General features: G+C 40.6%; 1 protein-coding gene across 2 annotated transcripts in view; it reads left to right on the top strand.

Moving 5' to 3' along the window:
* The window catches only part of RECQL2 (RECQ helicase L2), a 104,775-nt gene that overhangs the window by 58,520 nt on the left and 18,414 nt on the right, over positions 1–27,841 (top strand). For both annotated transcript variants that reach the window (XM_088966203.1, XM_088966204.1), the window contains exons 16-18: positions 13,143–13,250; positions 14,085–14,149; positions 24,107–24,185. In XM_088966203.1, coding sequence (XP_088822329.1) covers positions 13,143–13,250; positions 14,085–14,149; positions 24,107–24,185 — 252 coding nt within the window. The remainder of the gene's footprint in view (positions 1–13,142; positions 13,251–14,084; positions 14,150–24,106; positions 24,186–27,841) is intronic.

Genomic DNA, 27,841 nt, shown 5'->3' on the forward strand with positions numbered 1-27,841 from the left:
GTAAAGACCTGGACAAATGCAGTCCTTTAAGGTTTGACTGCTTCTTCCGTTTTCTTGGTAGATTCAGGCATTCCTTTCTTCCCATTACTGTCCATAACAATGCTGCTCGTGAAAACATATAAATCATTTTCAAGCATATAAAACCCACATTCTCTTTTTTTTTCCCAATTGCATCAAGTAGCTAATGTGACATATTACATTCCTAATTCTACAAGCCGCCTTTGTGCCACGCCCCTCGAGGCAAGCCCAAACAAGGCCATGTCACCGAAGCTTCAAGAATCCCCTATTTGGTAATGTTGTCCATTCATTCATCCTAATAAAATATCTTCTTAAAAGCAATTAAAAATATAAAATTATTATTTTTTGTGTGAAAACTAAGAATTTAAGACCCTAACATGGCCTTGTTTGGGCTTGCCTCGAGGGGTGTGGCACAGGGGGGTCGGGAGCTGCCAAACTCAAAATGGAAAAAGCGGCAAATTTTCAAAAGGCGCACGCCTGGGCTAAGGTGCCAGGTGCACCAGGCATGCACCTTTTGAATGGGCTGCACCTAGGCCCTGGGCGAGGCACCTACCCTAAAACGCACCTCGCTTGTGTGCCTGAGGCGTGCCTTTTAAATCACTGTACCGACCGTGTTGAATGGTTCAGACTATGCCACATCAGTGTATATATGTGTATAAGTATATATTTTAGTAATGTATAAATATGTTTTAGATATGTTATATGTATTATTGTATATTTAATATATGTTTTTTAATTTTTTATTTATAAAAATATTAAAAATTGCAATTTGAGGCCAAAAAAGGTTTTTTTTTCACGAAATAGCGGGGCAAGGCACCTACGGCTCCTTGGGGCGCATAGATCTTGAAAAGTTACCCAAAATAAGAAAAATCACCCCAATCAGACATCAGAGTGCAAAATTATGACCTCTAAAAGTATGCATGTATTTAGTGTGCAACCCTCGGCCTGGTCACCGGGTCGAACGGATCAATGGTTGAACCGGCCGGGTCGAATAGTTTTTGACCATCTAACAGGTCTTGATTGAATCGGACCCGGAATCCTGTCCGAGTGACGGTTCGAACAGTTCGACTAGCCGGGTTAACGGTAGGTTGAAAACACTGCATACAACACATACCAGAATTTACACTATCGTATTTGCCTACCCGTTTTGGCCAGCCCCTAAAGTAGAGCTTCCCTGTCAACTCCTTCCCTGGCTAAGGAACTGCTAAAGATTTGGCTGATCTTTAAAAGCAGCTGTTTCGAATGCTGCTACAGTAACCCGAACCAGGAAATGAAGAAGAAGAGGAAGAAGAAGAAGGAAATAAGGGTCTGTCAAAAACTGATGGTTGCACCTCCAATCGACCCCCTTAATCTTTATTAGAGTCTAATAATCTTTTACAAAGACTAAATTGCCCATACTTAAGTGTGGGGCAGAGTACTCTAATAAAACAACCACATAAGCAAACTACTTAACACACATAAGATGACTAAACTACCCCTATTCGGCTCACTTTAACACTCCCCCTCAAGCTGGAGAATATATGTCATATAATCCCAGCTTGTTACATAGGTAGTTCACTTTCCCTGAGCTTAGAGCTTTTGTAAACAAATCTGCCCACTGATCATTCGAGCCCACATGTTCTGTACTTGTCTCTCCAGCCAGAACCTTCTCCCTCACAAAGTGGCAATCAACTTCCATGTGCTTTGTTCTCTCATGAAAGACAGGGTTGGATGAGATATGGATTACAGCTTGATTGTCACAGTACAATCTCATAGGTTTATCCATGTGAAACCCAATTTCTTTTAGGAGATTCCTCAACCACACTAATTCACAGGTAGTGTGAGCCATGGCCCTATACTCGGCTTCAGCACTGCTTCTGGCCACAACCGTCTGCTTTTTACTCTTCCATGTCACAAGATTTCCTCCAAGAAATGTGCAATAGCCTGTAGTAGATCTTCTGTCATTCACTAAGCCTGCCCAGTCTGCATCTGTATACCCGACTACTTCAAGTTTTCCTCCTGGTTTATACAATAACCCACGACCTGGAGCTCCTTTCAAATACCTTACAATTCTAAGAATTGCATCCCAGTGAGGTATACGAGGGTTCTGCATGAATTGGCTCACCACACTGACTGCAAAGGAGATGTTGGGTCTCGTAATAGTCAGATAGTTCAGCTTTCCCACTAGTCGTCTATATCTTCCAAGATCTTCAAATACTTCTCCTGTATCACTGCTCAACTTAACATTTGGTTCCATAGGGTTCTTAGCCGGTTTTGCACCTAACAGTCCCGTTTCTTCCAATAGATCAAGAACATATTTCCTTTGGCACAGATTTACTCATTGTTTTGACCTGGCAACTTCTATTCCCAAGAAATATTTTAATGTTCAAAGGTCTTTTGTTTGAAAATGATTTTGCAGAAATACCTTTAGTTTGTCAATCCCCAATTTATCACTACCAGTGATGACAATATCATCCACATAGACCACCAATAAGATCTTCCCAGCTTCTGAGTCATAGCTGAACACTGAGTGATCAACCTGGCATTGCTTCATTCCAAAACTCTTCACCACTTCGCTGAACTTTCCGAACCAAGCACGTGGTGATTGCTTCAACCCATAAATTGCCTTCTTCAGTCTGCACACCTTATCATCCTCCCCTTGAGCAACAAACCCAGGCGGTTGCTCCATATATACCTCCTTCATCAGATCACCATAGAGGAAGGAATTTTTTATGTCAAGCTGAAACAGAGGCCAATCATACATAACTGCCAGGGAAATTAGTACACGAACAGAACCAATCTTATTCACCGGAGAGAATGTCTCCATGTAGTCCACTCTATACAGCTGTGAGTAACCTTTAGCAACAAGTTTGGCCTTCAGATGCTCTACACTACCATATGGCAAGTGTTTCATAGTATACACCCATTTACAGCCCACAACATGCTTACCAAGTGGAGAGTAGTGAGTTCCCACGTTTGAGTATGTTGAAGAGCAGAAAGTTCCTCCTCCATTGCTCGCCACCACCCGGGTGAACTAAGATCTTCATCAACATTGTTAGGTATGGAAATAGAGGACAAAAGTGAAACAAAGTGGCGATGTGAGGTAGAAAGACGAGATAAAGAAACAAAACTTTTAATGGAATGGAGGGTAGAACTGCGTTTACCTTTCCGTAAGGCAATGGGTAGGTCAAGGTCTGAAGGTTCAGCAATAGGAGCCATGAGAGGATCCACAGATGAGGTAGAAGCTGGAGGAGGGGCCGGTGTCGTTCGATGTGTATACACTTGTCGGATCGGTGGTCGTCCAGTGGTGATCGACACTGGATGAGGTGATGAGTCGGCTCCAACAACAGCATCTGGAACAGGATCACTGACAGGAAGAGGAATAGGAAGTAACAGACATAGCATTTTCGGGTAATGAGATTATAACATTTGTACCCTTTTTGAGTCCGAGAGTAGCCAAGGAAGACACATTTAATTGAGCGTGCATCTAGCTTGTCTATTCCAGGACTTAGATTGTGGACAAAGCACAAACAACCAAAGACACGAGGAGTTAATGGAAATGGAGATAAAGTGGGAAACAAGATAGAGAAAGGGGACCGACCATGAAGAATAGACCGAGCAGTTTCAAGGAGCTGACGGTTCTTCCGTTCAGCTACCCAATTTGTTGAGGGGTGAATGCACATGAGGTCTGATGAATAATGCCATGCTGTTCTAAATACTGTTGAAATGAAGTAAGAAAGTATTTATGACCATTATCTGAACAAAGAACTTTGATTGGAACACCAAATTGTGTTTGTATTTCAGCATGGAATTTTTGAAAAATGGAAAATAATTCACTTGTTTCTTTCATTAAGTAAATCTATGTCATTCTTGAACAATCATCAATAAAGGAGACAAAATACTTGTACCCATTATAAGACTCTATTTTGATTGGACCCCAAACATCATTATAAGACTCTATTTTGATTGGACCCCAAACATCTGAATGAACCAAAGAAAAAGGACTCAACATACGACTCTCAACTCTTGGACTGAAGGACACACGACGATGTTTCCCAAACTGACATGACTCACATTGCAAAACTGACAAATGACTCAATGACGGAACCAATATCTTGAGAGCCTTGAGAGATGGATGTCTCAGACGGCAATGCCATTGTAGAGGAGTAAGTGAAGTCTAAAGAGCAATTGAAGATCCACCACCGTCAAGATAATACAATCCACCAGCTTCATGCCCCCCACCAATCTTCTTCCCCATCTTGAGATCCTGAAAAACACAAGTGGAAGGAAAGAAGGTAACAGAATAGTTAAGAGCTTTGGTTATTTTACTAACAGACATAAGATTGAATGGAAACTTAGGTACATATAAAACAGATGATAAGGGCACAGAAGCCATGTCAACATTACCAACACCACAGATGGGAGATGAGGACCCATTGGCAAGAGTAACAGTTTGTGATGTGGAGGTTTCAGAAAGAGAAGAGAACACACCTGGAGACCCGGTCATATGATCTGAGGCTCCAGTGTCAATAATCCAGGGAGAGGTTTTAGATGACATGCAAACAATACCTGAGTGGGCAAGTGTGGCAGTGGTATGTTGTGAAGTAGTTTGAAGGAACCATTCATACTCATCACGCGGTACACTCACCATCTCCCTCCTAGAAGTAGATGTAGATGTGGAAGGAGTTCGGTCTGCCTGTTTACTGTCACTGATGTCAACTTCACCTGCTACAGCATGATGAGCCCATTTGGAGGGAGGGCCATGTAGGTCATAACAAAAATTCACTGTGTGTCCTTCCCTACCACAATGAGTGCACTTTCTTGCAGAGTTATTCTTCCCTCTACCATGGCCTCCCCCTGAGTCATGACCACTCCGACCAGTCATGGAACTGCCACGGCCACCCCGGGAGGCATGTCCTCCCCCTCTTGTACTGTGTCCACCTCCTCTAGCTGTCATAAGTGTTGATCTATCAGACAGTGTGGGATTCTTTGTCTGTCCCAAAGAGATTCTACGAAGCCGTGAGAAAACTTCCTCAAGTGTAGGAAGGGTGGAGCTCCCTAATATTTGGGCTCTAATTGGTTCATACTTCGGTTTCAGCCCAACCAAAAATCTTGTAACATCTAGTTGTTCCCTTTGCTGTTGCGGAACTTTAATATCTGGAGTGAGGGGATGATAGACATTGAGCTCATTCCTTATATTCTTCATGCTGGCATAGTACTCTTCTAGTGTTTTGTTTCCCTGTTGCAAATCAAAGTACTCCTAGTAAAGTTGATATACTCTCGTTTTTTATCTTGTCCAGAATACAACTTAATTGAAAAACAGTCCTAGAAGTAGGGACTGTGCTAGAAAACAAAGAAAACTAACGAAAGAAGATTAGAGAAGATTAGAGAAGAAGAGAGAGCTACGGCAAGAAGGGTTAGAGGATGAGGTGTTCGAACTTAACCTCCCTCTAACACTCTAATACTCTTTTATTAAGTTAATCTTTTAGTAATTACAAGAGAGGTCCTTAGTTGGACAAGGAATTACGAAAAAGGAACATAGAAGAGTATGGGCCTAGAGTAAGGCCCATTATAGAGAAGAACATAAAGATAATATACAGTAACAGCCTATGGGCCATTCGGCCCATCTTCTCTACACTCCCCCTCAAGCTGAGCATAGATGTCAATCATGCCCAGCTTGCCAGTGTCATGATGAAGCCTTGCCTTGGAAATGCCCTTGGTGAGAAAGTCTGCCAATTGTCCTTCAGAAGTAACGAATGGAAGGCACACTTCTCCAGAGGAGACTTTCTCGAATAAAGTGTCTATCAACTTCAATATGTTTGGTTCGATCATGTTGTACCGGGTTGTGAGCAATGTTGATGGCAGCCTGATTATCACAGTACAACATCATGGGTTTGTCATGATCAATCCCAAGTTCTTCCATTAAGGACCTTAGCCACAACAATTCTGAGACCCCATGTGCCATGGCTCTATACTCTGCTTCTGCGGAGGATCTGGCCACAACAGATTGTTTCTTACTCCTCCAAAAGACAACATTACCAGCCACCAGATTGCAATATCCTGAAGTAGATCTTCTGTCATCCATATTTCCAGCCCAATTAGCATCAGTATAGGCTTCAAGTTTTAGGTGGTCATGCTTGGTAAATAGGATTCCTTTCCCTGGAGAGCCTTTCAGATAGCACAAAATCCGTTCAGCTGCTGCCATATGAGTATCTCTAGGAGCATGCATGAACTGGCTAATGCAACTGACAGCATACGCAATATCTGGTCTAGTCATGCACAGGTACAGAAGCTTCCCAAGAAGTCTCTGAAAAACCCCTTTGTCTTCCAATAGAGTTCCATCTGTAGCTGAAAGTTTGTGACTCATATCAATGGGAGTTGCAGCTGGTCTTGCACCCAGTTTTCCAGTTTCAGACAACAAATCAAGAACATATTTCCTTTGGAAAATAAGAATTCCATCCTTGGATCTAGCAACTTCTATGCCAAGGAAGTATCTCAACTCCCCCAGATCCTTAATCTCAAATTCTGTACGGAGAAAAGACTTAAGAGCCAGAATGCCTGAGGCATCATCACCAGTCACTATAATGTCATCAACATACACAATGAGATACACTGCTAGAAATCTACTTTTCTTCACAAACAGAGTATGATCTGACTGTGTCTGAACATAGCCGAATTTAACAAGTGCAGCTCTAAATCTCTCAAACCAGGATCTAGGAGATTGTTTAAGACCATAAAGAGATTTCTTCAATTTACATACCTTTCCTTGCATATCTTTCCCATACATCCCTGGGGGAAGACACATGTAGACTTCCTCATGTAAGTCACCATTCAGAAATGCATTCTTTACATCCAACTGATAGAGAGGCCAATCAAAGTGAACTGCCAGACATAAAAGAACCCTCACAGATGTCATCTTGGCAACAGGGGCAAAAGTCTCCAGGTAGTCAATCCCATATGTCTGTGTGTAGCCTTTTGCAACAAGTCTGGCCTTGTACCTCTCAATAGTTCCATCAGCCCTGTATTTAATGGTAAAAACCCATTTGCACCCAACTGGATCCTTCCCTTCAGACAAATCCACCACCTCCCAAGTACCATTTGCATGTAGAGCATCCATTTCGGTTTCCATGGCATCTCTCCATTCTGGAATCCCAAGAGCTTCTGAGACAGACCTAAGAATGGGGTTAGAAGCAACAGAAGAGAGATAGGCAAAGTATGAAGGAGAAAGCAGGTCATAAGAAAGGTGTTTGGAAATGCAGTGTGCAGTACATTTCCGCTTCCCTTTCCTAACAGCAATGGGGACATCAAGGTCTGGGAAGGATGATTCCAAAGGAGTTGAAGTAGTACCTGTTATCTCATCTGTGATTGGGAATGTATGAGCTTCATCTGTTGTAAAGGAAACCACTTGCTCATTCCTGGATCTCTGCCTTTGATACACTTTGGGATTATGGATAGGACGAGGGGGTAAAAAAATAGGGGCACTAGGACAAGAGATATGAAGTGATTGATCCTCCTTTGACTCATTTGGTGAGGATACAGGTTTGTCACCAACTGGGACAGGAAGAGGAAGAGCAAAAACTTGTGACAGACTCTCCCCTTGTGAACAATGTCATCCTAAGAGGAACCATAAAAAGGAGAAAGTTCATTAAAGGTAACATCCATAGAGACATGTCGGGTGCCAGTCTTTGGATCAAAACAACAATAACCCTTTTGTGTGGGGGAGTAACCAAGGAAGATGCATTTGTGGGCTTTCGGTTCAAACTTATGTCTTTGCACACTTGGAATGTGAACATAGCAGGTATAGCCAAACACACGAAGAGGAATTGGGAAGAGATCTTTGTCTGGATGAAGAAGACTGGAGGGAGATTTAAACCCTAAAACCCTAGATGACATACAGTTTATGAGATAGGTAGCAGTAAGTACAACATCACCCCAAAATCTTGTGGGAACATGTGAGGCAAATAAAAGGCTCCTTGCAACTTCAACAATATGTCTATTTTTTCTCTCAGCAACTCCATTTTGTTCAGGGGTTCTAACATAGGAGCTTTGATGAATAACCCCCATGTCAAAGAGATACAAGGATAAACTCTTCTCAAAATACTCTTTTGCATTGTCAGATCTGAAACCTTAATTCTGGTATCAAATTGAGTTAGAATAAGCTCATGAAATTGCCTCACAAGTCTTGGGACTTCATCCCGGGATTTCATTAAGTATATCCAAGTGAATCTAGATAAGTCATCAATAAACAAGATAAAATATATGTAACCCCCCATTGAGGATAAATGGTATGGCCCCCACACATCAGAGTGCATAATATGAAAAGGAAAAGAGGATCTTTTATTGCTTATAGGGTAATTTTTTCTACAATGCTTTGACAACTGACAGGACTCACAATTGAGATTGGACACACTGATTCCCTTAAACAGTTTTGGAAACAAATGACTTAAAGCAGAAAAAGGTAAATGACCCAATCGACAATGACTCAACATAATTTGACTAACAGACTCTGAAAAAGTAGAACCAAAAGCAACATTCTGAGACTTCAGGTCCTGAAACACACAGTGAGAAGGGAAAAAGGTTACACAACAATCCAATGACTTGGTCAGGCTACTTACAGATAATAAGTTGGTATTTAATTTAGGCACATGAAGAGTGGAAGATAAGAGTAAGGAGTCTGTAGCCTTGACAGTTCCCTTGCTGGAAATAGGGGCAAGAGAACCATCAGCTAAGGTGATTTTGTCACGGCCAGGAAGTAAATCATATGAAACAAACAAAGTGGAAATGTTGGTCATGTGATCAGAAGTACCTGAGTCTATGATCCAAGGAGTTCTGTGTTTACCTGAGGTGGATGCATGGTTAGCGGAAGCCCTTATACCTGAGTGAGCAAATGCAATGGTGGCTGGACTTCCAGAAGGGATGGGTGATGAAGATACACCTTCAAGCTGACTGATCATCTTTCCAAACTTCTCATATTCAGCTTTCATGGTTGCCAACAATGCACTGGTAGACTTAACCTCTGTATCTGTGCTTGTGGCTGCATGTGCACTTCCTGTCTTTCTACTATCATTCTTCTTCTGGAATCTGATAGGCACTAGATTGGGATGCAATTTCCAGCACTTGTCCTTTGTGTGTTTCGGCTTCTTACAATATTCACACACCACCTTCTTCCTTCCTGTGCCACTGTGAGATTCTGTAACCCCTTTGGGTTTAATTCCCATATTTGCAAAATGATCATTGATACCAACTCCTTGAACCTGCACTTGTCTTCTACTTTCTTCACTGCTGACCAAAGTATATGCTTGTGACAATGAAACATCTTCCTTGGACAAGATGTTTTGCTTTGTAATATCATATTCAGAATTCAGCCCTGTCAAGAACTCAAAGACCTTATTCCGTTCAACCAATTTTTTGTATGTTTCAGCATCCTTAGGGGTATCCCATGTCACAGCCTCTACCAAATCAATCTCTTGCCATATAGATTTTAAGGTTGAGAAGTATGCTACAAGTGACTTATCCCCCTGTCTTAGATTCTTCACATCGCTTCTCAGTTTGTAAGCTCTAGCAACATTCAACTTCTGAGAGTAAGTTTCTGCAACACTATCCCAAATTTCTTTAGCCGAGTTCATCCACAGATAATGTTGGCTGATCTGTGGCTACATTGAGTTCACAAGCCACCCAATCACTGTGTAGTTTTCTTGCACCCATCTCTCATAAGATGGATCATCCTCTGGAGGAGCTTTCTTGCTCCCAGAAATAAAACCCCATTTTCCTTTGCTACAAATATGGATTTTCACTGATTGTGACCAAGCCAAGTAGTTAGTCCCATCAGGCTTGACTGTAGTTACAGCCAGCATAGAATCGGTTGGGGTTCCCAAAATCTGCCCATATTCAGTAGCATTTTTGTTTTCAAGGTTTGAGAAATCCATCATGCAAAGTTCGGTGGTAGTTCTTTCTTTACTGTTTCAGCCTTCAAATGACACCCAGCAAACCTCCAATCACAAGGTATTTCAGGTTCCAACAGCCGTTGTCCCCAAGAGAAAGAAAAAAAGGCCACAGTCCTTAAGAGACCTTTTGTTGAACACTTGGTGTGCAATACTTAACAGCCTACTGTTAACTAGAAGAAACCACTTCAAAGTGTTCAGTATAGGTCCAAGAAGAGGCTGGAATGAAGATGAGACTAGTATCACTTAGTTTTAAATCAGTCTCAGCAGCTTCCCAATCCAATAATCAGTCGAATAGCACCTCCAAAGCAACTCAGAAATTTCTGAGTGGAATCAGTCCAGCAACAGTGGGCCGAATGGAGGAGGGCTTTAAAAGCTTTAACAGTCCTCCCAAACAACAAAAAATAACCCAGCAAAGGACTGAGAAAAGACTTACAGTAAGAGAGTCTCTAGTTTGAACTATAAACCAGGCCGAACACTTGTTCTCTAAGATAACTTCGAAAACCTTTTTCTCTGATTTCAAATCAGGCCAAACAACTTGTTCTCTGATTCTTCCTGGTCACAGAACCCTTCTCCAAGTGTATAGAAGCTTGGGCACCCTCCAATGACCTCCAAGAACCAGGCGGATGACTGTAAACTTTCAGCCCTAGAACCTCCTCATGTAATTGGCTGAACTAGAACCACATGAGGGGCACGCCAAGCAATGGCCTGCTCTGATACCAAGTTGAAAAACAATCCTAGAAGTAGGGACTGTGCTAGAAAACAAAGAAAACTAACAAGAGAAGATTAGAGAAGATTAGAGAAGAAGAGAGAGCTGCGGCAAGAAGGGTTAGAGGATGAGGTGTTCGAACTTAACCTCCCTCTAACACTCTAATACTCTTTTATTAAGTTAATCTTTTAGTAATTACAAGAGAGGTCCTTAGTTGGACAAGGAATTATAAAAAAAGAACATAGAAGAGTATGGGCCCAGACTAAGGCCCATTATAGAGAAGAACATAAAGATAATATACAGTAACAGCCTATGGGCCATTCGGCCCATCTTCTCTACAAACTTCTTAGCATGTTCCCATATATCCTTAGCCGTATCAAGAAACATGAAGTTGGCACTAATTTTTGGTTCCATACTGTTCCATAGCCAAGTCATGATTTGAGCATCTTCTTGTTCCCAATCATCAAACCCTGGGGAGTCAGTGGATGGTTTCTCATCTTTTATGTGCTTCACTTTCCTCTTTGCCTTGAGGAAAACTTCCACAGATTTAGCCCATGGAACATAGTTCTCCCCATTCAGTTTAATTGAAGTCATGTGTACACCTAGGTAGTCAGGGGAAACCACTACACTAGGTTTCTGATCATTACACCCATCTCCTATTGCTGCCATGGTACCTTTCACAGTTGCCCCTAACCTGAATTCTCAGCAACAAGCCGACCGCTGTTATTCAGAAATTGATGTTCCAGCACTTATAGCAACCCCTAAACACAACAGTAGATAAACACGCCTTGTTCTTACTCACACTACTGCTGATTTCACAACACCACGAACCACATAAGAATCAATTTAACACTTCAGTAATCACATGTAAGCCCTCTTACAATCCACTCAATAAGGATTGTGCCACAACCACCACAACATAGTCAAACCTGTTACACCCAGTTCAGACTAGTTTAACACTTTTAAGAGGGCACAACACAGCCACAAAAGTTCGGCTAGGTCACAGCATTACACCTTACACCACTCGGCCACTTACAGCAGCCCTAACACCACTAAACAACTTACAGCAGCCCCTACACCATTCGGCTACTGTACACACAGCCCGCTCTAGGGCAACAGTGAACCTAGTTCTCTAGGTTCTGATCAGTACTAACAGCCTCTTGAAGGGTTTCTACCCAGAAATACGAGCAACACAAGAAGAAGAGATAACCGACCTTCCTTTGAAGGTCTCAATCAACCATTCACTGCTGAAGTCACTTTTCTTGGTGAAGAAGAATATGCGCAGCAGAGAGAGACAAGCTGTGAGATTTCAGACCTAGGGCGAACTAGTTTTCTCCATTGACTGAACAGAAACGCAGGGAAGGAGAGCCACGAACACTGCTGAGGTGCTTTACCAACTGAAGTAGGTCAGGAACATGGCTCTAATACCATGTTTCGAATGCTGCTACAGTAACCCGAACCAGGAAGTGAAGGAAGAAGAAGAGGAAGAAGAAGAAGGAAATAAGGGTCTGTCGAAAACTGATGGTTGCACCTCCAGTCGACCCCCTTAATCTTTATTAGAGTCTAGTAATCTTTTACAAAGACTAAATTGCCCATACTTAAGTGTGGGGCAGAGTACTCTAATAAAACAGCCACATAAGCAAACTACTTAACACACATAAGATGACTAAACTACCCCTATTCGGCTCACTTTAACAGCAGCTAAACGAGGTGTTTACCCAAGAGCCAAAGTTCTAACTTCTAGTGTAGGTACACTTCCCTGGCTAAGGAACTGCTAAAGATTTGGCTGGTCTTAAAAGCAGCTAAATGAGGTGTTTACCCAAGGGCCAAAGTTCTAACTTCTCTTCTAGTGTAGGTACAACCATGGACCTTATCCCTCACCTCTTGTCCACCTTATCATTGCCTCAGAGTCACCTTCAATTTCCAATCCATTATAACCCAGTGAAGCTGATAATCTCAAACTGTCATAGCAGTTAGGTACAGGTTTATTTCCATAGTCTATTGGTCCTGAATCTATTCTGAGTCTTCTCAAAATCTGTTTTTGAAGCCTTACAAAGCTGGTGATTTCTTGGTGCCTCATCCCTCTTGCTACTCTTTGGTGTATCTGGATGGGAAGAAACAGCAGGGTCTTTAATGGAAAATCCTCACAGTGAGATGAAGTCTGCCGGAACATCTTTGCTAAGATCACTTCTTGGGAAATTCTTCAAACTCTTATACTGCATCACTTTTTGTATTCATTATACATTTGCTGTTTTGGGAATGGTGCATACTTGTACAGCTTCTCACTGTATAGGGGTTCTTCCTCTTTATACATCATAATGAAATTATTCCTTACTTTGTCTAATATATATATATGTATGTATGTATGTATATAGGAACATACTAGGTTGACATAATATCCTAGAAGTAAACTCTTGCATTTCTCGTTTGAATTTTTATTGACCTATGTGCATTCCTTGGTAGTTAAGGGTTACATTTGAAATCATTCTTTACAGGTCAGGCAAAAGCTATTGTTTCTCTACTACAGGAGATACAAGAAAAAGACCAGAGGGCGACAATGTTGCAACTGGTAGACAAGGTCAAAGTCAAGTATAAGGAATCAGGTTAGCTGAATCTGTTTTTTTATTTATTTTTTATTTTTGATCAATAACTGAAATTTTATTAAAAAGCCTGATTATGATTACAAGTATACATCCACTCAAAGAGAGATACAAAATCCTCCCCTTTACAGAACATTAAACACTTACCCGCCCCATTACATTACATTTTACAACTATGCCCAAAATATTTGCTCTCATCCCACTCCCTGTTTAGCCAAAAAGTTGTCCATACAGTTTGCTTCCCTTTGCACACATTGTACCCTTACTTCCATTAGTGATACTATGTGGTGAAACTGAATAAAGAAGAGGAAAACAGAGGAGAGAGAGAAACTGAGAGAAGAACAAGAGAGGAAGAGGAAAGAAGAGGAGAGCTTGAGCCAAATAGGATTGAGTCAATAGTGCCGACTCACCCATTTAGTTTTATATTATTGTTTAAAAGAATGATAAAGTTACATTACTGCCCTCCCTTACAAAAAAGTGCATAAAACACTTAAGTACTACTACAAAAACAATGGGTGCTATTGAATAGATTGAAGCATTTTGGAAATTTCCTCCGAACTACATGGTTTTAATGTGCATAGGTTATATTTTTCATGAGCATATGATTATAGATTTTTAATGGAATGGTTTTGTTTAAAATGCATCTTATTGTTGCACAAAATTCGTGATTGTTTTATTCTCTGTCATTGTTTCTTAACTTTATACAATGTTCTTTTATTAAATATCATGTATATCTAGCAAGTTAGCAACTAAATACTCCTATTACTTATTATATATTAACAAAGTTGTATGGTGTGACTGCAATATAACCATTCACATTGGTTGGTGAATTTCCAGGCTCGGACCTAAAGAAAGAGGAGACCGAACAGCTCATCATTCAGCTTATATTAGATCGCGTTTTGGTAAGTTCCTTGACTTTTCATGCTCTATCTCCAATGATACCAAAGACTTTATCATCCTCACAAACTTACTGGGTAAATTCCTGTAAAATTAAACAACTTTCAAGTTTTTCTCTGCTAATTAACATTGCTAAGAAGCATTCAGTAGCTAATATTTAGATATGGCAGCCCCTGATTTATAAGTGGTTGACTAGGGTCACATATTCTTCTTATGGGTACTAGTTTTCATCAGTTAAACTTTTTGAAATTTGTTTTGTGAAATTTTCTTGTTTTCTGCTATTGCAAATATATGACTTGCAAAGTATGCCATAGCTGATACAGATTTGTAGCTTTCTTGAAGAAAAAATACTATTACTGCTCAATGTTATTGAAATATGAAGCACTGATGTCAATGCAGTGAGGTGATTTCTAGCTGTTTGGCTTCCCTATGCTAATAACTGACTAGTCAACCGCTAAAAAGATGTATTGCAAATTTTAGAAATTTATGCTATTTTATAAGCTGTAGACTCAAGTATGCACTAAAAGAACACAGAGAAAATTATTATACAGTTTTCATTTTACAAACATAAAGGCTGGATGGGCTGGGGGATAGGGAGTCATAGTCTTTGTTTTTCAAAGAATGAGTATAATTTTGAGCACCTGATGTGGATCCCTTGTTTTAGTCAACTTAATGTTAGGACAGTGTTGATTGGAAGAACATAAAAAAACTCCCTTGTCATTACCACATCATAGAAAATAGTTATACTGCTCCACACAGGATTCGGCTTTGAGGGTGAGTCAACCTCCTAAGAAGAAGCAAAAGGAGATAGGGAAATAGAGGGGAAAATTCTCATGCCAATTCCATTGCTCTACTGCTACTTATACGCTTGACATGTGAAGCCATGTGCACTTAGTTGTTCCCAGTATCCTGACATGGCTTCCTATGGTAAGCATACCAGATGAGTGGTTTAGCTGGTGAGGTCGAGTGTGAGGGACCATGGTCATCTCTGAGTTTGTCTGGGCTCGGGTTTGGAGCACACCCAACAGGTGAAATGGGCTGGGTTCTATCACAAATTGTCAAGGCAAATGGCATGCATGTAATAAAATAGATGCATATATAATATTCTTCTTTGACCCATCTCATTGCTGGTCCTTTGCCTCCATCTTTTCCAGTCAGAAGAATATGGCTCCCTTTTGTCCCTCTAAAGGTTTCCTTCTTTATTTGGGAGGTCTCTTGGTGATGCATTAATACAGGTAATATCATCCACAAGAAAAGTTCTGACCAACTTTATGTGTCTCCCTACATTTGCATTATGTGCATGAGGGATGGTGAATCTATTGGTCACCTCCTTATCAACTATGTGGCTGCTAGATACTTATGGAAATTCTTCTTGGACATGCTTCATGGTGATGTTTTCATTGGGTCTCTCCCAATTCTGTATCTGATCTCCAATGGCCTTCTTGCAAGCTTGGCCGTAGGGGAAAAATCTTTGGTAGGCTATCTCTCATGCTGTCATGTGGTGCGTCTGAGAGGAGCATAATAGAATTTTGAGAATAAATCATCTCCTTTGAACGATCTTAAAGATAGATTTTTTCATAAAATCTTCTCTTGGATGCTTTCCTGCAAGAAATTCGGAAGGGTTAGGTATGGTGATTTGGGCAGGAATCTGATCAGTCTTGAACTCATCTGTTGGGGATCTTCATGGATGCCTACCTCTCAATCATAGGCAGAATGCAGGCTTCGTTTTAAGGTTTGATGGTGGCTGCTGATCTGGTTTCAGTAATAGAGGGGTGGTTGGTATTGGTGGGCTTATTCTCAATAGTGTTGGCAGTGTGGTTTGGGTCTTTAGTGGGGCTGTTGGTATTACTGATGCTTCTGAAGTCGAAGTTAGAGCCCTTCTGGTTGGTTTGAGGGATGACAAGTCTTTATTGGCTACACCTCTTTCTGTTGAGGGTGATTCTAGGAATGCTATTGGTTGGGCGTCCAGTATGGACCTAGGCTCTTTGAGGTTGGCACAATTTATTAATGAGATCTGTGACATTTCAGCTTCTTTCAAATTCTCCTTTAGATGGATTCCAAGGGATCTATTTGGTGGCATAGCCTATGTTACTCTAGATGACATAGTGCCTTTTTTTGGTTCTTTTGTTTGTGCATTCCCTTTCCCCCTTTTGTTACCATGAAATGAAAGTAATCTTTTCTGAAAAAAAAAAGAAACTAAGAAAAAAGGTTATTTGATATGGGATATGAGGTGATTTGATATGGGATATGGGATGATTGAGTATTTTGTCATTCTTTGCCATCCTGTCAAAAAGGTTATTCTTTTTATTGATGGGTTGATTTCTTTATGAATTGTTAGGCAAAAACATGTTTTTCATTTCCTTTGATATTCATTAGTTCCAAAATTTATAAATATAGTCTATGAAAATAAAAAAGAAAAGACAACTTATTTTAGCAAGTAATCTTGCAAGGATATAAGATTGCCGTCATTATTTCTTTCATTATTTTTTAAAAACAGGCATGTTCATAATGCTTATGCACTCATAGCTCCTGCAAGTGGAATGCCTTACACCACCCCTCCAAGCAGTTATTTAAAAGGAGCGCCTAGGCACATAGACGAGGCACATTTTAAGGTATGTGTCCTGTCTATTCCACCAGGCACAACACTTTCAAAAGGCACACACCTGGTATGCATAGGCATGCATCTGGTGCGCCTTGCGCTTCAGTCCAAGCACATGCCTTTCGAAAATTTGCACATTTTTTATTTTTTATTTTTGTTTTTTATGCCTAGTGGCTGGGCTGGGGCCTCCATCCTTGGACCCCCAACCAATCTCCTCAAGGAAACCCCAAAAAAAGTCCATATCAAAGTCTTAAGTTCTTAATCCCTATAAAAAAGACTATAACTTTAATTGTCTTTTAAAAATATCTTTTATTAAGATAATGAATGAGCAACATTAGCAAATATGGGGTTTTCGGAGCTTCGATGAGCGAGCAAAGTGAGTGAATGTTGCTCATTCATTCACATTAATAAAAGATAATTTTAAAAGACAAAGTTATAAAATCTTTTTTTATAGGGATTAAGAACTTAAGACCCTGATATGGACTTGTTTGGGCTTGCCTCGAGGGGCTTGGTTGGTATAAAGGCAATTCATAGAATTAGGAATGCATAATGTTTAACATCACATTAGCCACTTGAAGTAACGCAATTGGGAAAAAAATAAAGAGATTGAGGGTTTTACATGCTTGAATATGTTTTATATGTTATGCTTGATTTTATTTTATTTTTATCAGTGAATATTCAGATTTATTAAATCAAAGTCAAAGATAGTACAACTTAGGGAGAGGCATGAGATGCTACCTCCCCTTTAAAGAGGGGAGATGGAAGAAACCATCAACCCTTTAGTTAAAGAACATAACAAAGGAAAAAGAAAATTACAATGAAGCCCAATACAATGAAACCTGAGTAGCCCCTTGTTTAGCAAGATAATCAGCCAAGGCATTAGCCGATCTACCCAGCCACTGAACTCTAACTGTCATACCCCTCAATAGCCATTTAACCTTTTTTAAAATACCCTTAAAAGTTTCAAGTGACAGTACCGGGATCAGCCAACCATCCTACTACCACCTTGGAGTCTCCTTCAATTATTAAGTTTTGCACTCCGAGTTGATAGGAAATCTGTACCCCCTGTGCCGCAGCTAGGAGTTCACCCCTCATAGAGTCTCTTATTCCCACCGGACCCGGAAAAAAGGCAATAATGTTGATGTTCTCATCTCTCAGTACACCACCAATCCCAGACGGTCCTGGGTTACCCTGACTACTTCCGTCAAAGTTCAGCTTAATAAAACCCTCCATCGGTGGAGTCCAAGTTACTTGGACTCTAGGCTTCGTAGAGGAAGTGAGGGCAACTGCAGACCAATTCCTCATTAAATCCTCAAAGGAATAATCTTCAAAGAGCTTTAAGGATTTCAGCCACAAATTAGTCCTTGTAACAATACACTCTTTGACCTCAAGAATACTTATTTCCTTCTGAAAAATTCTGGAATTCATCTCTTCCCAAATAGTCCAAAGGAGAGTTGCTCTTATACACTTCAACATGACTCTTCCTCTTCTTGTGGTCCACACAAAGGTAGAAGGGGAAAACAGCAAATTTACCTCAGCTGGAAAGTTCAATCTACACTCAAATAAATCAAATATCCAATTCCAAATGGCTGCAGCAAAAGGACAAGAAATCAATAAGTGGTAACAGTCCTCATTTTGCGCTTTGCACAAAATACACCAGTTAGGATATGAACACAAAAAAGGTCTTTTCTTCTGCAGCTTATCCATCGTATTGATTTTACCCAAGTAAACTTCCCAACAAAATCTAGCAATTTTTGGGGGAATAGGCCTAGACCAAACTTCCTTAACTGGGAAAGCCCGAGGAGAAGAACTGGAGCAGAGAGAATTAAAGAAAGAAGCACAAGTAAACAGCCCTTTCGGAGTCAAAGTCCAATCCTCCTATCAGGATTTAGTGGGTCCAGGCAAGCAGAATCAAGTAACAATAGGAGCTCAGAAACTGATAAGGATTCCTCATCCCTCAACCCTCTACGAAATCCAAGGTCGCAATTTGTCGACAAAGGGGTATACGGGGGCAAAATAAAGGAAGACACAGGTTCTTTTTTATAAAGGGAAATAGAGAAGAGAGAATGGAATAGATCCTTAAGGGGCAAATTTCCCACCCAAGTGTCTTCCCAGAAAAGAATACGAGTCCCGGAGCAAGCATCATACCTTACAAAGTGTAGAAACTGTGGGAGGATGCCATGAATTGCCTTGCAAGGTGTTGCAAGAGTTGCCCGCCTGGATACCTTTGCATCCCAACCATTTTCGAAATAGCCATGGATACTTGCCACCACTTCATGCCATAACCTCTCCCTCTCTAAAGGCCACCTCCACAACCACTTACCTAGAAGGGCTACACTCTTGAAATTGATATTTCCTATTCCAAATCCTCCCTCCTTACTTCGACTAACTATCTCCCATCTAACCAAATGATCTTTCTTCTCTTGCCTCGGCTCCCACAAGAAGTCCCTCATCATTTTCTCTAACCTCTTAGCTTCCCTAGCAGGAATCTTAAAAACAAACAAAAAGTAGACCAACAGATTAGCAAGTGTGGATTTGATCAAAGTCACTCTACCCCCCACAGAAATATAGTTCTTTTTCCAGCTTGCCAACTTCTTACCAAACTTTTCCACAACAGGGATCCAAAAGCGGCTTTCCTTTGGGTTACCTCCTAGGGGAAGACCAAGATAAGTTAAGGGCCAGGAAGAGGTGGAGCACTCTAAGCAACCTGCAATAGCCTCTATTTCTTGAGCATCCATATTGACTCCCACCACACAAATTTTTTCAAAGTTGATTTTTAGATTTGAGGCCTTTTCAAAAAAATTAATTAAATTCTTAAGGTTCCCAACCTTCCTCAAATCGCTTCCTTCACAAAAGATTATAGTATTGAAGGGATGAGAGATCCATCCCATGGACGCCCAAAGATTGCGGAATAAGGGGGCGAATTTCAAAAATTTCTCTCCCTTCAACTGGGAATCACATTCCCTATTTAGAAAATCATATTTTCAAGGATCATTCTTGAACCTTAAACTGAACCAGATCTGAACCAAAAGGAATAGGAGAGAATTATACCTGATACGGAGAAGTTATATCTCCCAACGAAGGTGTTCACGCCCAAGGAAGGATCCAAAGACTGCTCCCACTGAAGACGGCGCAGTGCAGGATGGAGCAGAATCAGCAGTGTTCTTCCCCAAGAACTCTGTCCTTCGCAAGAATCAGTAGAATGGTACGTGAGCACAGCTTCCTTTTCAATCCTTTCTCAAAGAACTGATGTCAAGATCCAATCTTGACTTCTCCCACAACTGGAGATCGAACTGGCAAACAGGGCGACAAGAACAGGGAGGCGGCAAGAGAGTATTCGCATGGTGCAGAATTCTCTCTTCTTGATTTCAGCACTAAAGAGGATCTGATGTTTTTCTTCTCAAGGCTGCCGCCCCCTCCTTTTTGTTAACTTAAAAGATCAGCTCCTAATCCCATTAGGAGGTGTTTATCCAAATCATATTTGGATCAGCCTTCTCTTCTAGTGATAAGGATAAACCCTTATCTTATCTGCAGATTAGATCAGCTTTCTCCTAATCCCATTAGGAGGTTTCTAGATTTGAATCACATTCAGATCTGGACTCTCGAAGTGGATAGGATTAAGACCCTATCCTATCTGCTAATCCATCTCAGAATTCGCCCCTTTAATTAACTAAATAAATAGCCCAGTTCGAAATGGGCTTTAGGCCCATTAAGCTTATGTGCTCACTTAACCTTCCTAACTGCTGCCCAGTTGGGCTTCCTTGTATGGCGTGGGACCCAAGCATTGATCTACACATCAGCCACATGGGTTCGGCCCAGCCTTTGTTACAAGGCCTGGTCGAATACACTGTTAAAGACAGTACACCCCCTGAAACCCATCAAATGGGCTCTATGGGCCCAACACTTACCCTAAGTGGTCCCTGGGCCAAGCCACCTTGTAACACTCAGGGACTGTGGGCAGATGCAAGATTAGCCCATCAGGTTTTATCATCAATGGTCTTACACTTAACCTCTCAGCCCTTAATGATCATACAATGCCCGACAAGAGAGGACCTCTCCCTCGGCTGCAAGGAACAGTATTGCACTCTCCACTTATATGGATCCCGGGAATTAAAACCTTTTTGCAAACATTTTAGAAACCACAATATATATACTTCTATATCTCATATAAAATATACTTTGCAAAACAAATCTCAACGGTTGAAATCGGCTACCGGCAGTCTTGGTTTCCAACAGTGAGAGTGCATCCCCGATCATTACCTTTGTTCGACAAAGGGGCTGATCCTGTCACTATGATCACCCACTCAGATGAATTCTCGGATTGTCCCAACATACATAGGTTTTGACCCCCGCTAAGGATCTCACTGATTAGTACATCAAAGACAGCCCGATCCGACACCTAGTGCAGTATCATAATCGAGTCTAGGGGTCGGGTGTAATTTTCCAGTTTTGCCCATCAATCTCCAAGGTCCAGGGCAATACTGGAAATCTGGTCCAGTTCAAAGGTTCAATTAATCCCACACTGTATGTGCCTAGGGTCTCACCCCGATAGCTGAGACAAGCCACCCCAACCAACTTGGTGGCATCACAGTGTCAGCCTTGTCAAGATAGGTCTCCCCAGACTGACCCACTAGCTGTGAACATTCTAAACTAACACAAGTCTCAATAAGTGTCCAGTTTAAGGGTATTACACAGAAACATACCAAGGGAACATGAATCAAATATGCACTTTTATTCATTTACAATAAACTCATAAAGTACATCAATTTTGATTGAAGCTAAGGGCATACAAAACTGTCTAACAAGTATCATCTGCAAACTGAAGGTGAGTCACATGCACACTATTTAAATTTTCATTCTAAATATGTTTTACATGTTTTGTTTATGTATCTTAATTTGAGTTAATAAGTTTTTAAAGCATGTATTTTAATATTTAAGTTTATATTTTTAATTAATATTATGTTTAATATTTGTTTTTAGCTTTTTTTTTTTGCTTTTTTTTAACTTGTGGCAATTTTTTATTCTTTTAACCTTTCTTTTTTTTTTTCGTTTTTATGCCTTGCCTTTCTTCTTGCACCTTGGGCGTAAAATGCTCCTTGTGCTTTTTTTGTGCCTTGCACTTTTAAAACACTGCCTCTGAGTCTGAAAACACTAGTTGAAATTATAAAAGTTCTAAGTGGACCAACTCAATTATCAAGAATGCCAGGTCACTATTGAAAGGGATGGTAAAATCCATCGTATGGACGCCAAAACAATTGCGGAATGGGTGGGCGAATTTCAAAAATTTTCTCCTTACCTTTCAGCTGGGAATCGTATTCTCTAATTTTAGAATCAAGATTCAAGGATCCTACTTGAACCAGAACCGAACCAGATCTGAACCAAAAGAAAATGGAGTAATTATACCTGATCTAGAGAAATGATATCTCCCAAAGTTGGTGTTCATGCCCAAAGAAGGTACCAAGATCTGCTCCTGCTGAAGATGACACAGCAACTGTGGAACAGAACCAGTAGAGTGCGTCCTACACACTGAATCCTTCACAAAAATCCTTTGGATGACAATGAGCACCAAACAAAATCAGCCTTTCAACAAAGACTGATATCAAGAACTTTTCTTGATCTTTCTCTGACAGAGAAAACGAACTGCAGTGGATGGTGGCGGCTGCAACAAGAGGAAACTAGAGAAGAAGATGGCGAACTGCTTTTTCTTCTCTAGGGTTTCTGAGATCCTATCTCACAAAACTGCAGGGTGTGTTCTGTGTGAATCCCCTAGGGTTCGAATTCTTGTAATTCGAATAGGGTTTCCTCCAGTTGCTTAATGATTAAGAAAAGATCTCCTGATCATATTAGGAGTTGCCCTTATCCAAATCTGTATTTGGATTAGGACTCTTCTTAATCCTATCTGTAGATTAGATAAGCTTTTGGGCTCATCCTAATCTCAGATCCACCCCTTGTTAATGACTGATCAAATCAGCCCAGTTTGAAATGGGCTTTAGGCCCAATAAGTGTCAAGTGCTCAAAAGTCTTCCAAACCGCTGCCCAGTTGGGCTTCTTTGTATGGCGTGGGACCCAAGCATTGATCTACACACCAGCCACATGGGTTCGGCCCAGCCTCTATTACAAGGCCTGGCCGAATTCATTGCAGAGCCCAGTGAACCCCTTGAGCCCATCATATGGACCCTATGGGCCCAACATTTACACTAAGTGGTCCCTGGGCCAAGCCATCTTATAAAAACCCAGGGACTGTGGGCAGGTGCAATATTAGCCCATCAGGTATTATCCCAAATGGCCTTACACTTAACCTCTCAGCCCATAATGATCAAGCACTGCCCGACAAGAGAGGACCTCTCCCTCGGCTGCAAGGAACAGTGCTGCACTCTCTACTTACATGGATCCCGGGAATTAAAACCATTTGCAAATATTTTGAAACCATACTTAAATATATATCATATATAAATTTTGCAAAACAAAATTCCAACGATTGAAATCAACTACCGGCAGTTTGGTTTCCATTAGAGAGAGTGCATCCCCGATCATTACCTTTGTCCGACAAAGGGGCTGATCTCGTCACTATGATCACCCACTCTGATGAATTCTCAGACTGTCCCAACATACCCAGGTTTTGACCCCCACTAAGGATCTCACTGATTGGCATATCAAAGACAGCCCAATCCGACACCTAGTGCAGTACCATAATCAGGTATAGGGGTCAGGTGTAACTTTCCAGTTTTGCCCATCAATCTCCAAGGTCCAGGGCAATACTGGAAATCTGGTCCGGTTCAAGGGTTCAAGTAATCCTACACTGCATGTGCCTTGGGTTTCACCCTAGCGGCTGAAACAAGCCACCCCAACAGTTGGCAGCACACTAGTGTCAGCCTTGGCAGGATAAATCTCCCCAGACTTATCCAACAGCTGTTAACATTTAAAACCAACACAAGTCTCATTAAGTGTCCAGTTTTAGGGTCTTACACACAGAAGTATACCACACAACATGAATCAAACATGTACTTCGTTTATTTACATTAAATATCAAAAGTACATCAAAACTGATTGAAGCTAAGGGCATACAAAAACTGTCCAACAACTATTAATTGATATCCTTGATACAAGGTATGCACATAATGGAGAAAACATGTTGAAAAGTTTATGAATTACTATTTAATTTGCATAGAGTCTAGTTTTTGGTATTTGACAATCGCAGACTCTGATCTATTGTGGATTTTTATTGATACTTCCTACTCTAAAATACAAGTAAGCACTTTTGGTCGCCATTAACATATGTTTTGATCTAGGGAAGTTCTTATCCTTTTTTTATTTTTTTTTTGAATTTTGATATATAATTTATGACCTTCTGTTTCTTACGCAGAAAGAAGAGTTTCAACACACACCTTATGCTACAAATGCTTATGTAACAATAGGACCACTATGGAAACAAGTATTACAAGGTAAGGAAACCCATCTCTTTAAGATCTATATTGAGTGCTCATGAATGGGGATGTTTGTTAAGTACATATTACTAATAGATTATTAATGTTATAATTGTGGATGTATGTATTTTATCCCTATTTATTGCAGAAGTAAAAGAAAAAGTTTAAATGGATTACCAGGGGTATGAATGTTAGAATCCATTGTGTTCCAAGGACAGCTAATAGCATGGCTGATTCCTTGGCAAAACAAGGGATTGGAAGAGCTCGAATGTTTTGGGCTATTTTGTAAAGCTTTTTGGTATTGGAAATAAGCTGTTTTATCTCCTTTTATATCTTGTTTATACCTTATTCATTTTAATTGTGAGCAAAATATTGGGGGAGTTTTACTGTGGACAATAGCAAGCTAATAGCATACATTTACATAATAAGAGGATCCTTCATTGAATATCCTAAATTGGAGATAATCTTAATATCTTACCAAAACCTTAATGGATTTGTTAATGATCAATTTGACATATTTTTCTTGGTCCACATACTAGGTGGCTGCAACCAAGGTTTTGAAAGCTAAAGGCATAGTTGAGGCATAATGGCTCAAAATGTGAGGGGTGAATCGATATGGCCCTTAAACAAAAGGTAAAGGCATAGTTGAGGCATAATGGCTCAAAATGTGAGGGGAGTATTGGGCCGTGTCATATTTTGAACCTTGTATCTAATACAATAGAACTTACCACTTATACAAAAGAAGTCTAAGATGATATAATAGTAGAAATCTGCTGAATTAAAAAATATGAAAGAAAGTAGTTTCTTGAAGAGAGAAGGAAGAGAGAAGGAGAAGAAGAGAAGTTGAAAGAAAAGAGAGCAATAATCTAGCCACCCCCTTCACTTGTTATTTAAACTAAAATAATAGAACAGTACAAAGATAACTATGCCCTTATAGGGCGGCAAAACATAAAACAGCATATATAACACTCAAAAAACATAATAAAATTTGGACTCAGATAACTACTATGGTTCCCAACTCCTATCTAACAATTAACATAAAACATTTATTCAGAAAAACATCATAAAACTAATTAATCTTCAACACTCCCCCTCAAGTTGGGAGTAAATGTCACACATTCCCAACTTGCGTAGATCATGTTCAAGCTTGTTCCTTGCCACCCCTTTAGTGAGGACATCAACCAGTTGCAACTCTAAAGAGACATAAGGCAAAATCCGTGAAGGAACACAGTTAATCACATTGGCTGTAAGAACTACATCTCCCCATAACTGCACAGGAATAGAAGCACACACCATAACTCTTTTCCAACTCCACAATGTGTCTGTTTTTCCTCTCAGCAACTCCATTCTGTTGCAGTGTATTTGCACAACTGCTCTGATGAACTACATCATGTTCTAAGAGATACGTGGTTAGGTCCTTCTCAAAGTACTCTCTGGCATTATCAGATCTAAAAACCTTAATTCTCACTCCAAATTGTGTGAAAACCATCTGGTGGAATTGTGATACTAAGTTAGGAACATCATCACGTGATCTCGTGAATCTATCCAAGAATCTCGTGATCTCATCACAAACAAGAGAAAGTGACAAAATCCTCCCATGGAAAGGATTTGATATGGCTCCCATACATGTGTGAACAATATTAAAAGCAGAAATACTTCTTTTATTACTTGGTTTAAAAGACTGTCTACAATGCTTTCCTAACTAACAACTCTCACACTCCAAAGTAGATAATTGAACAGACTCAAACAATTTTGGGAAAAGAAATTTCAAAAAACTAAAAGAAAGATGTCCCAAGCGATTGTGCCAAAGCATAATCTGGTTTACTGACTTTGACTCACTACTAGTGCTGCTGCTAACATGATGGCCCTGATGTCTCGGAATCTCATCCAGAAGGTAGACTCTATTCATCTCACAACCACTCACAATCATCTTCTTTGACTCCAGATCCTGCAAAACACAATTACCAGTAGGAAATGTCACAGAACAATTCAAATTTTTTGTCAAAGAACTAATAGACAGTAGGTTGGTATGAAGTCTATGTTAAATGGTTTTTGTGTGCCCTTATCTTCAATCAGAATGATGTACATTATGAGTTTATTGTAAATGAATAAAGTACATATTTGATTCATGTTCCTTTGGTATGTTTCTGTGCAATACCCTTAAACTGGACACATAATGAGACTCGTGTTAGTTTAGAATGTTCACAGCCAGTGGGTCGGTTTGGGGAGACCTATCCTGATAAGGCTAACACTAATGTGCCACCAAGTCAGTTGGGGTGGCTTGTCTCAGCCGCCAGGGTGAGCCCCAAGGCACATACAGTGAAGGATTAATTGAATCTTTGAACCGGACCATATTTCCAGTATTGCCATGTACCTTGGAGATTAATGGGCAAAACTGGAATGTTACACCCAACCCCTAAACTCGATTATGACACTACACTAGGTGTCGGATTGGGCTGTCTTTGATGTACCAATCAGTGAGATCCTTAGCGGGGTTCAAAACCTGGGTATGTTGGGATAGTCTGAGAATTCATCTGAGTGGGTGATCATAGTGACAGGATCAGCCCCTTTGTCGGACAAAGGTAATGATCGGGGATGCACTCTCACTGTTGGAAACCAAGACTGCTGGTAGCCGATTTCAACCGTTGAGATTTGTTTTGCAAAGTATATTTTATATGAGATATAGAAGTATATATATTGTGGTTTCTAAAATGTTTGCAAAGGTTTTAATTCCCGGGATCCATATAAGTGGAGAGTGCAACACTGTTCCTTGCAGCCGAGGGAGAGGTCCTCTCTTGTCGGGCATTGTATGATCATTATGGGCTGAGAGGTTAAGTGTAAGACCATTGATGATAATACCTGATGGGCTAATCTTGCATCTGCCCACAGTCCTTGGGTGTTACAAGGTGGCTTGGCCCAGGGACCACTTAGGGTAAGTGTTGGGCCCATAGAGCCCATGTGATGGGTTTCAGGGGGTGCACTGTCCATAACAGTGTATTCGGCCAGGCCTTGTAACAAAAGCTGGGCTGAATTCATGTGGCTGATGTAGATCAATGTTTGGGTCCCACGCCATACAAGGAAGCCCAACTGGGCAGCAGTTAGGAGGCTAAGTGAGCACATAACCTTAATGGGCCTAAAGCCCATTTCGAACTGGGCTAATTTAATGAGTTAAATATGGGGCGAATTCTGAGATGAATTAGCAGATAGGATAGGGTCTTAACCCTATCCACTCAGAGAGTTCAGATCTGAATGTGATTCAGATCTGGAAACCTCCTAATGAAATTAGGAGAATGTTGATTTAATCTGCTGATAAGATAAGGGTTTATCCTTATCACCTAAAGGGATGTCTATCCAAATATGATTTGGATCAGCAACTCCTAATAGGATTAGGAGCTGATCCTTTAAGATTAAAAAACAAGGAGGGGGCGGAAGCCTTTAGAAGACAGATAATCACATCCTCTTGAGAGCTGAAATCACAGAAGGAAGAATTAAGCAACCTTTCGAAATTCTTTCTTGCTGCCTCCTTCCAGTTGCCGCTTACCCTGCCAGTTCGATCTCCAATTCAGTGGGAGAAATCAAGATTCGATCTTAATATCAGTTCCTTGTGAAGGGACTGATAGGAAGCTGTGCTCACGTGCCATCCTGTTATTTCTTGCGAAGGACAGAGTTCTTGG

This window comes from Nelumbo lutea, chromosome 1, assembly GCF_056320005.1.
Source record: "Nelumbo lutea isolate HS-2025 chromosome 1, American lotus-T2T, whole genome shotgun sequence".
NCBI lineage: Eukaryota > Viridiplantae > Streptophyta > Magnoliopsida > Proteales > Nelumbonaceae > Nelumbo > Nelumbo lutea.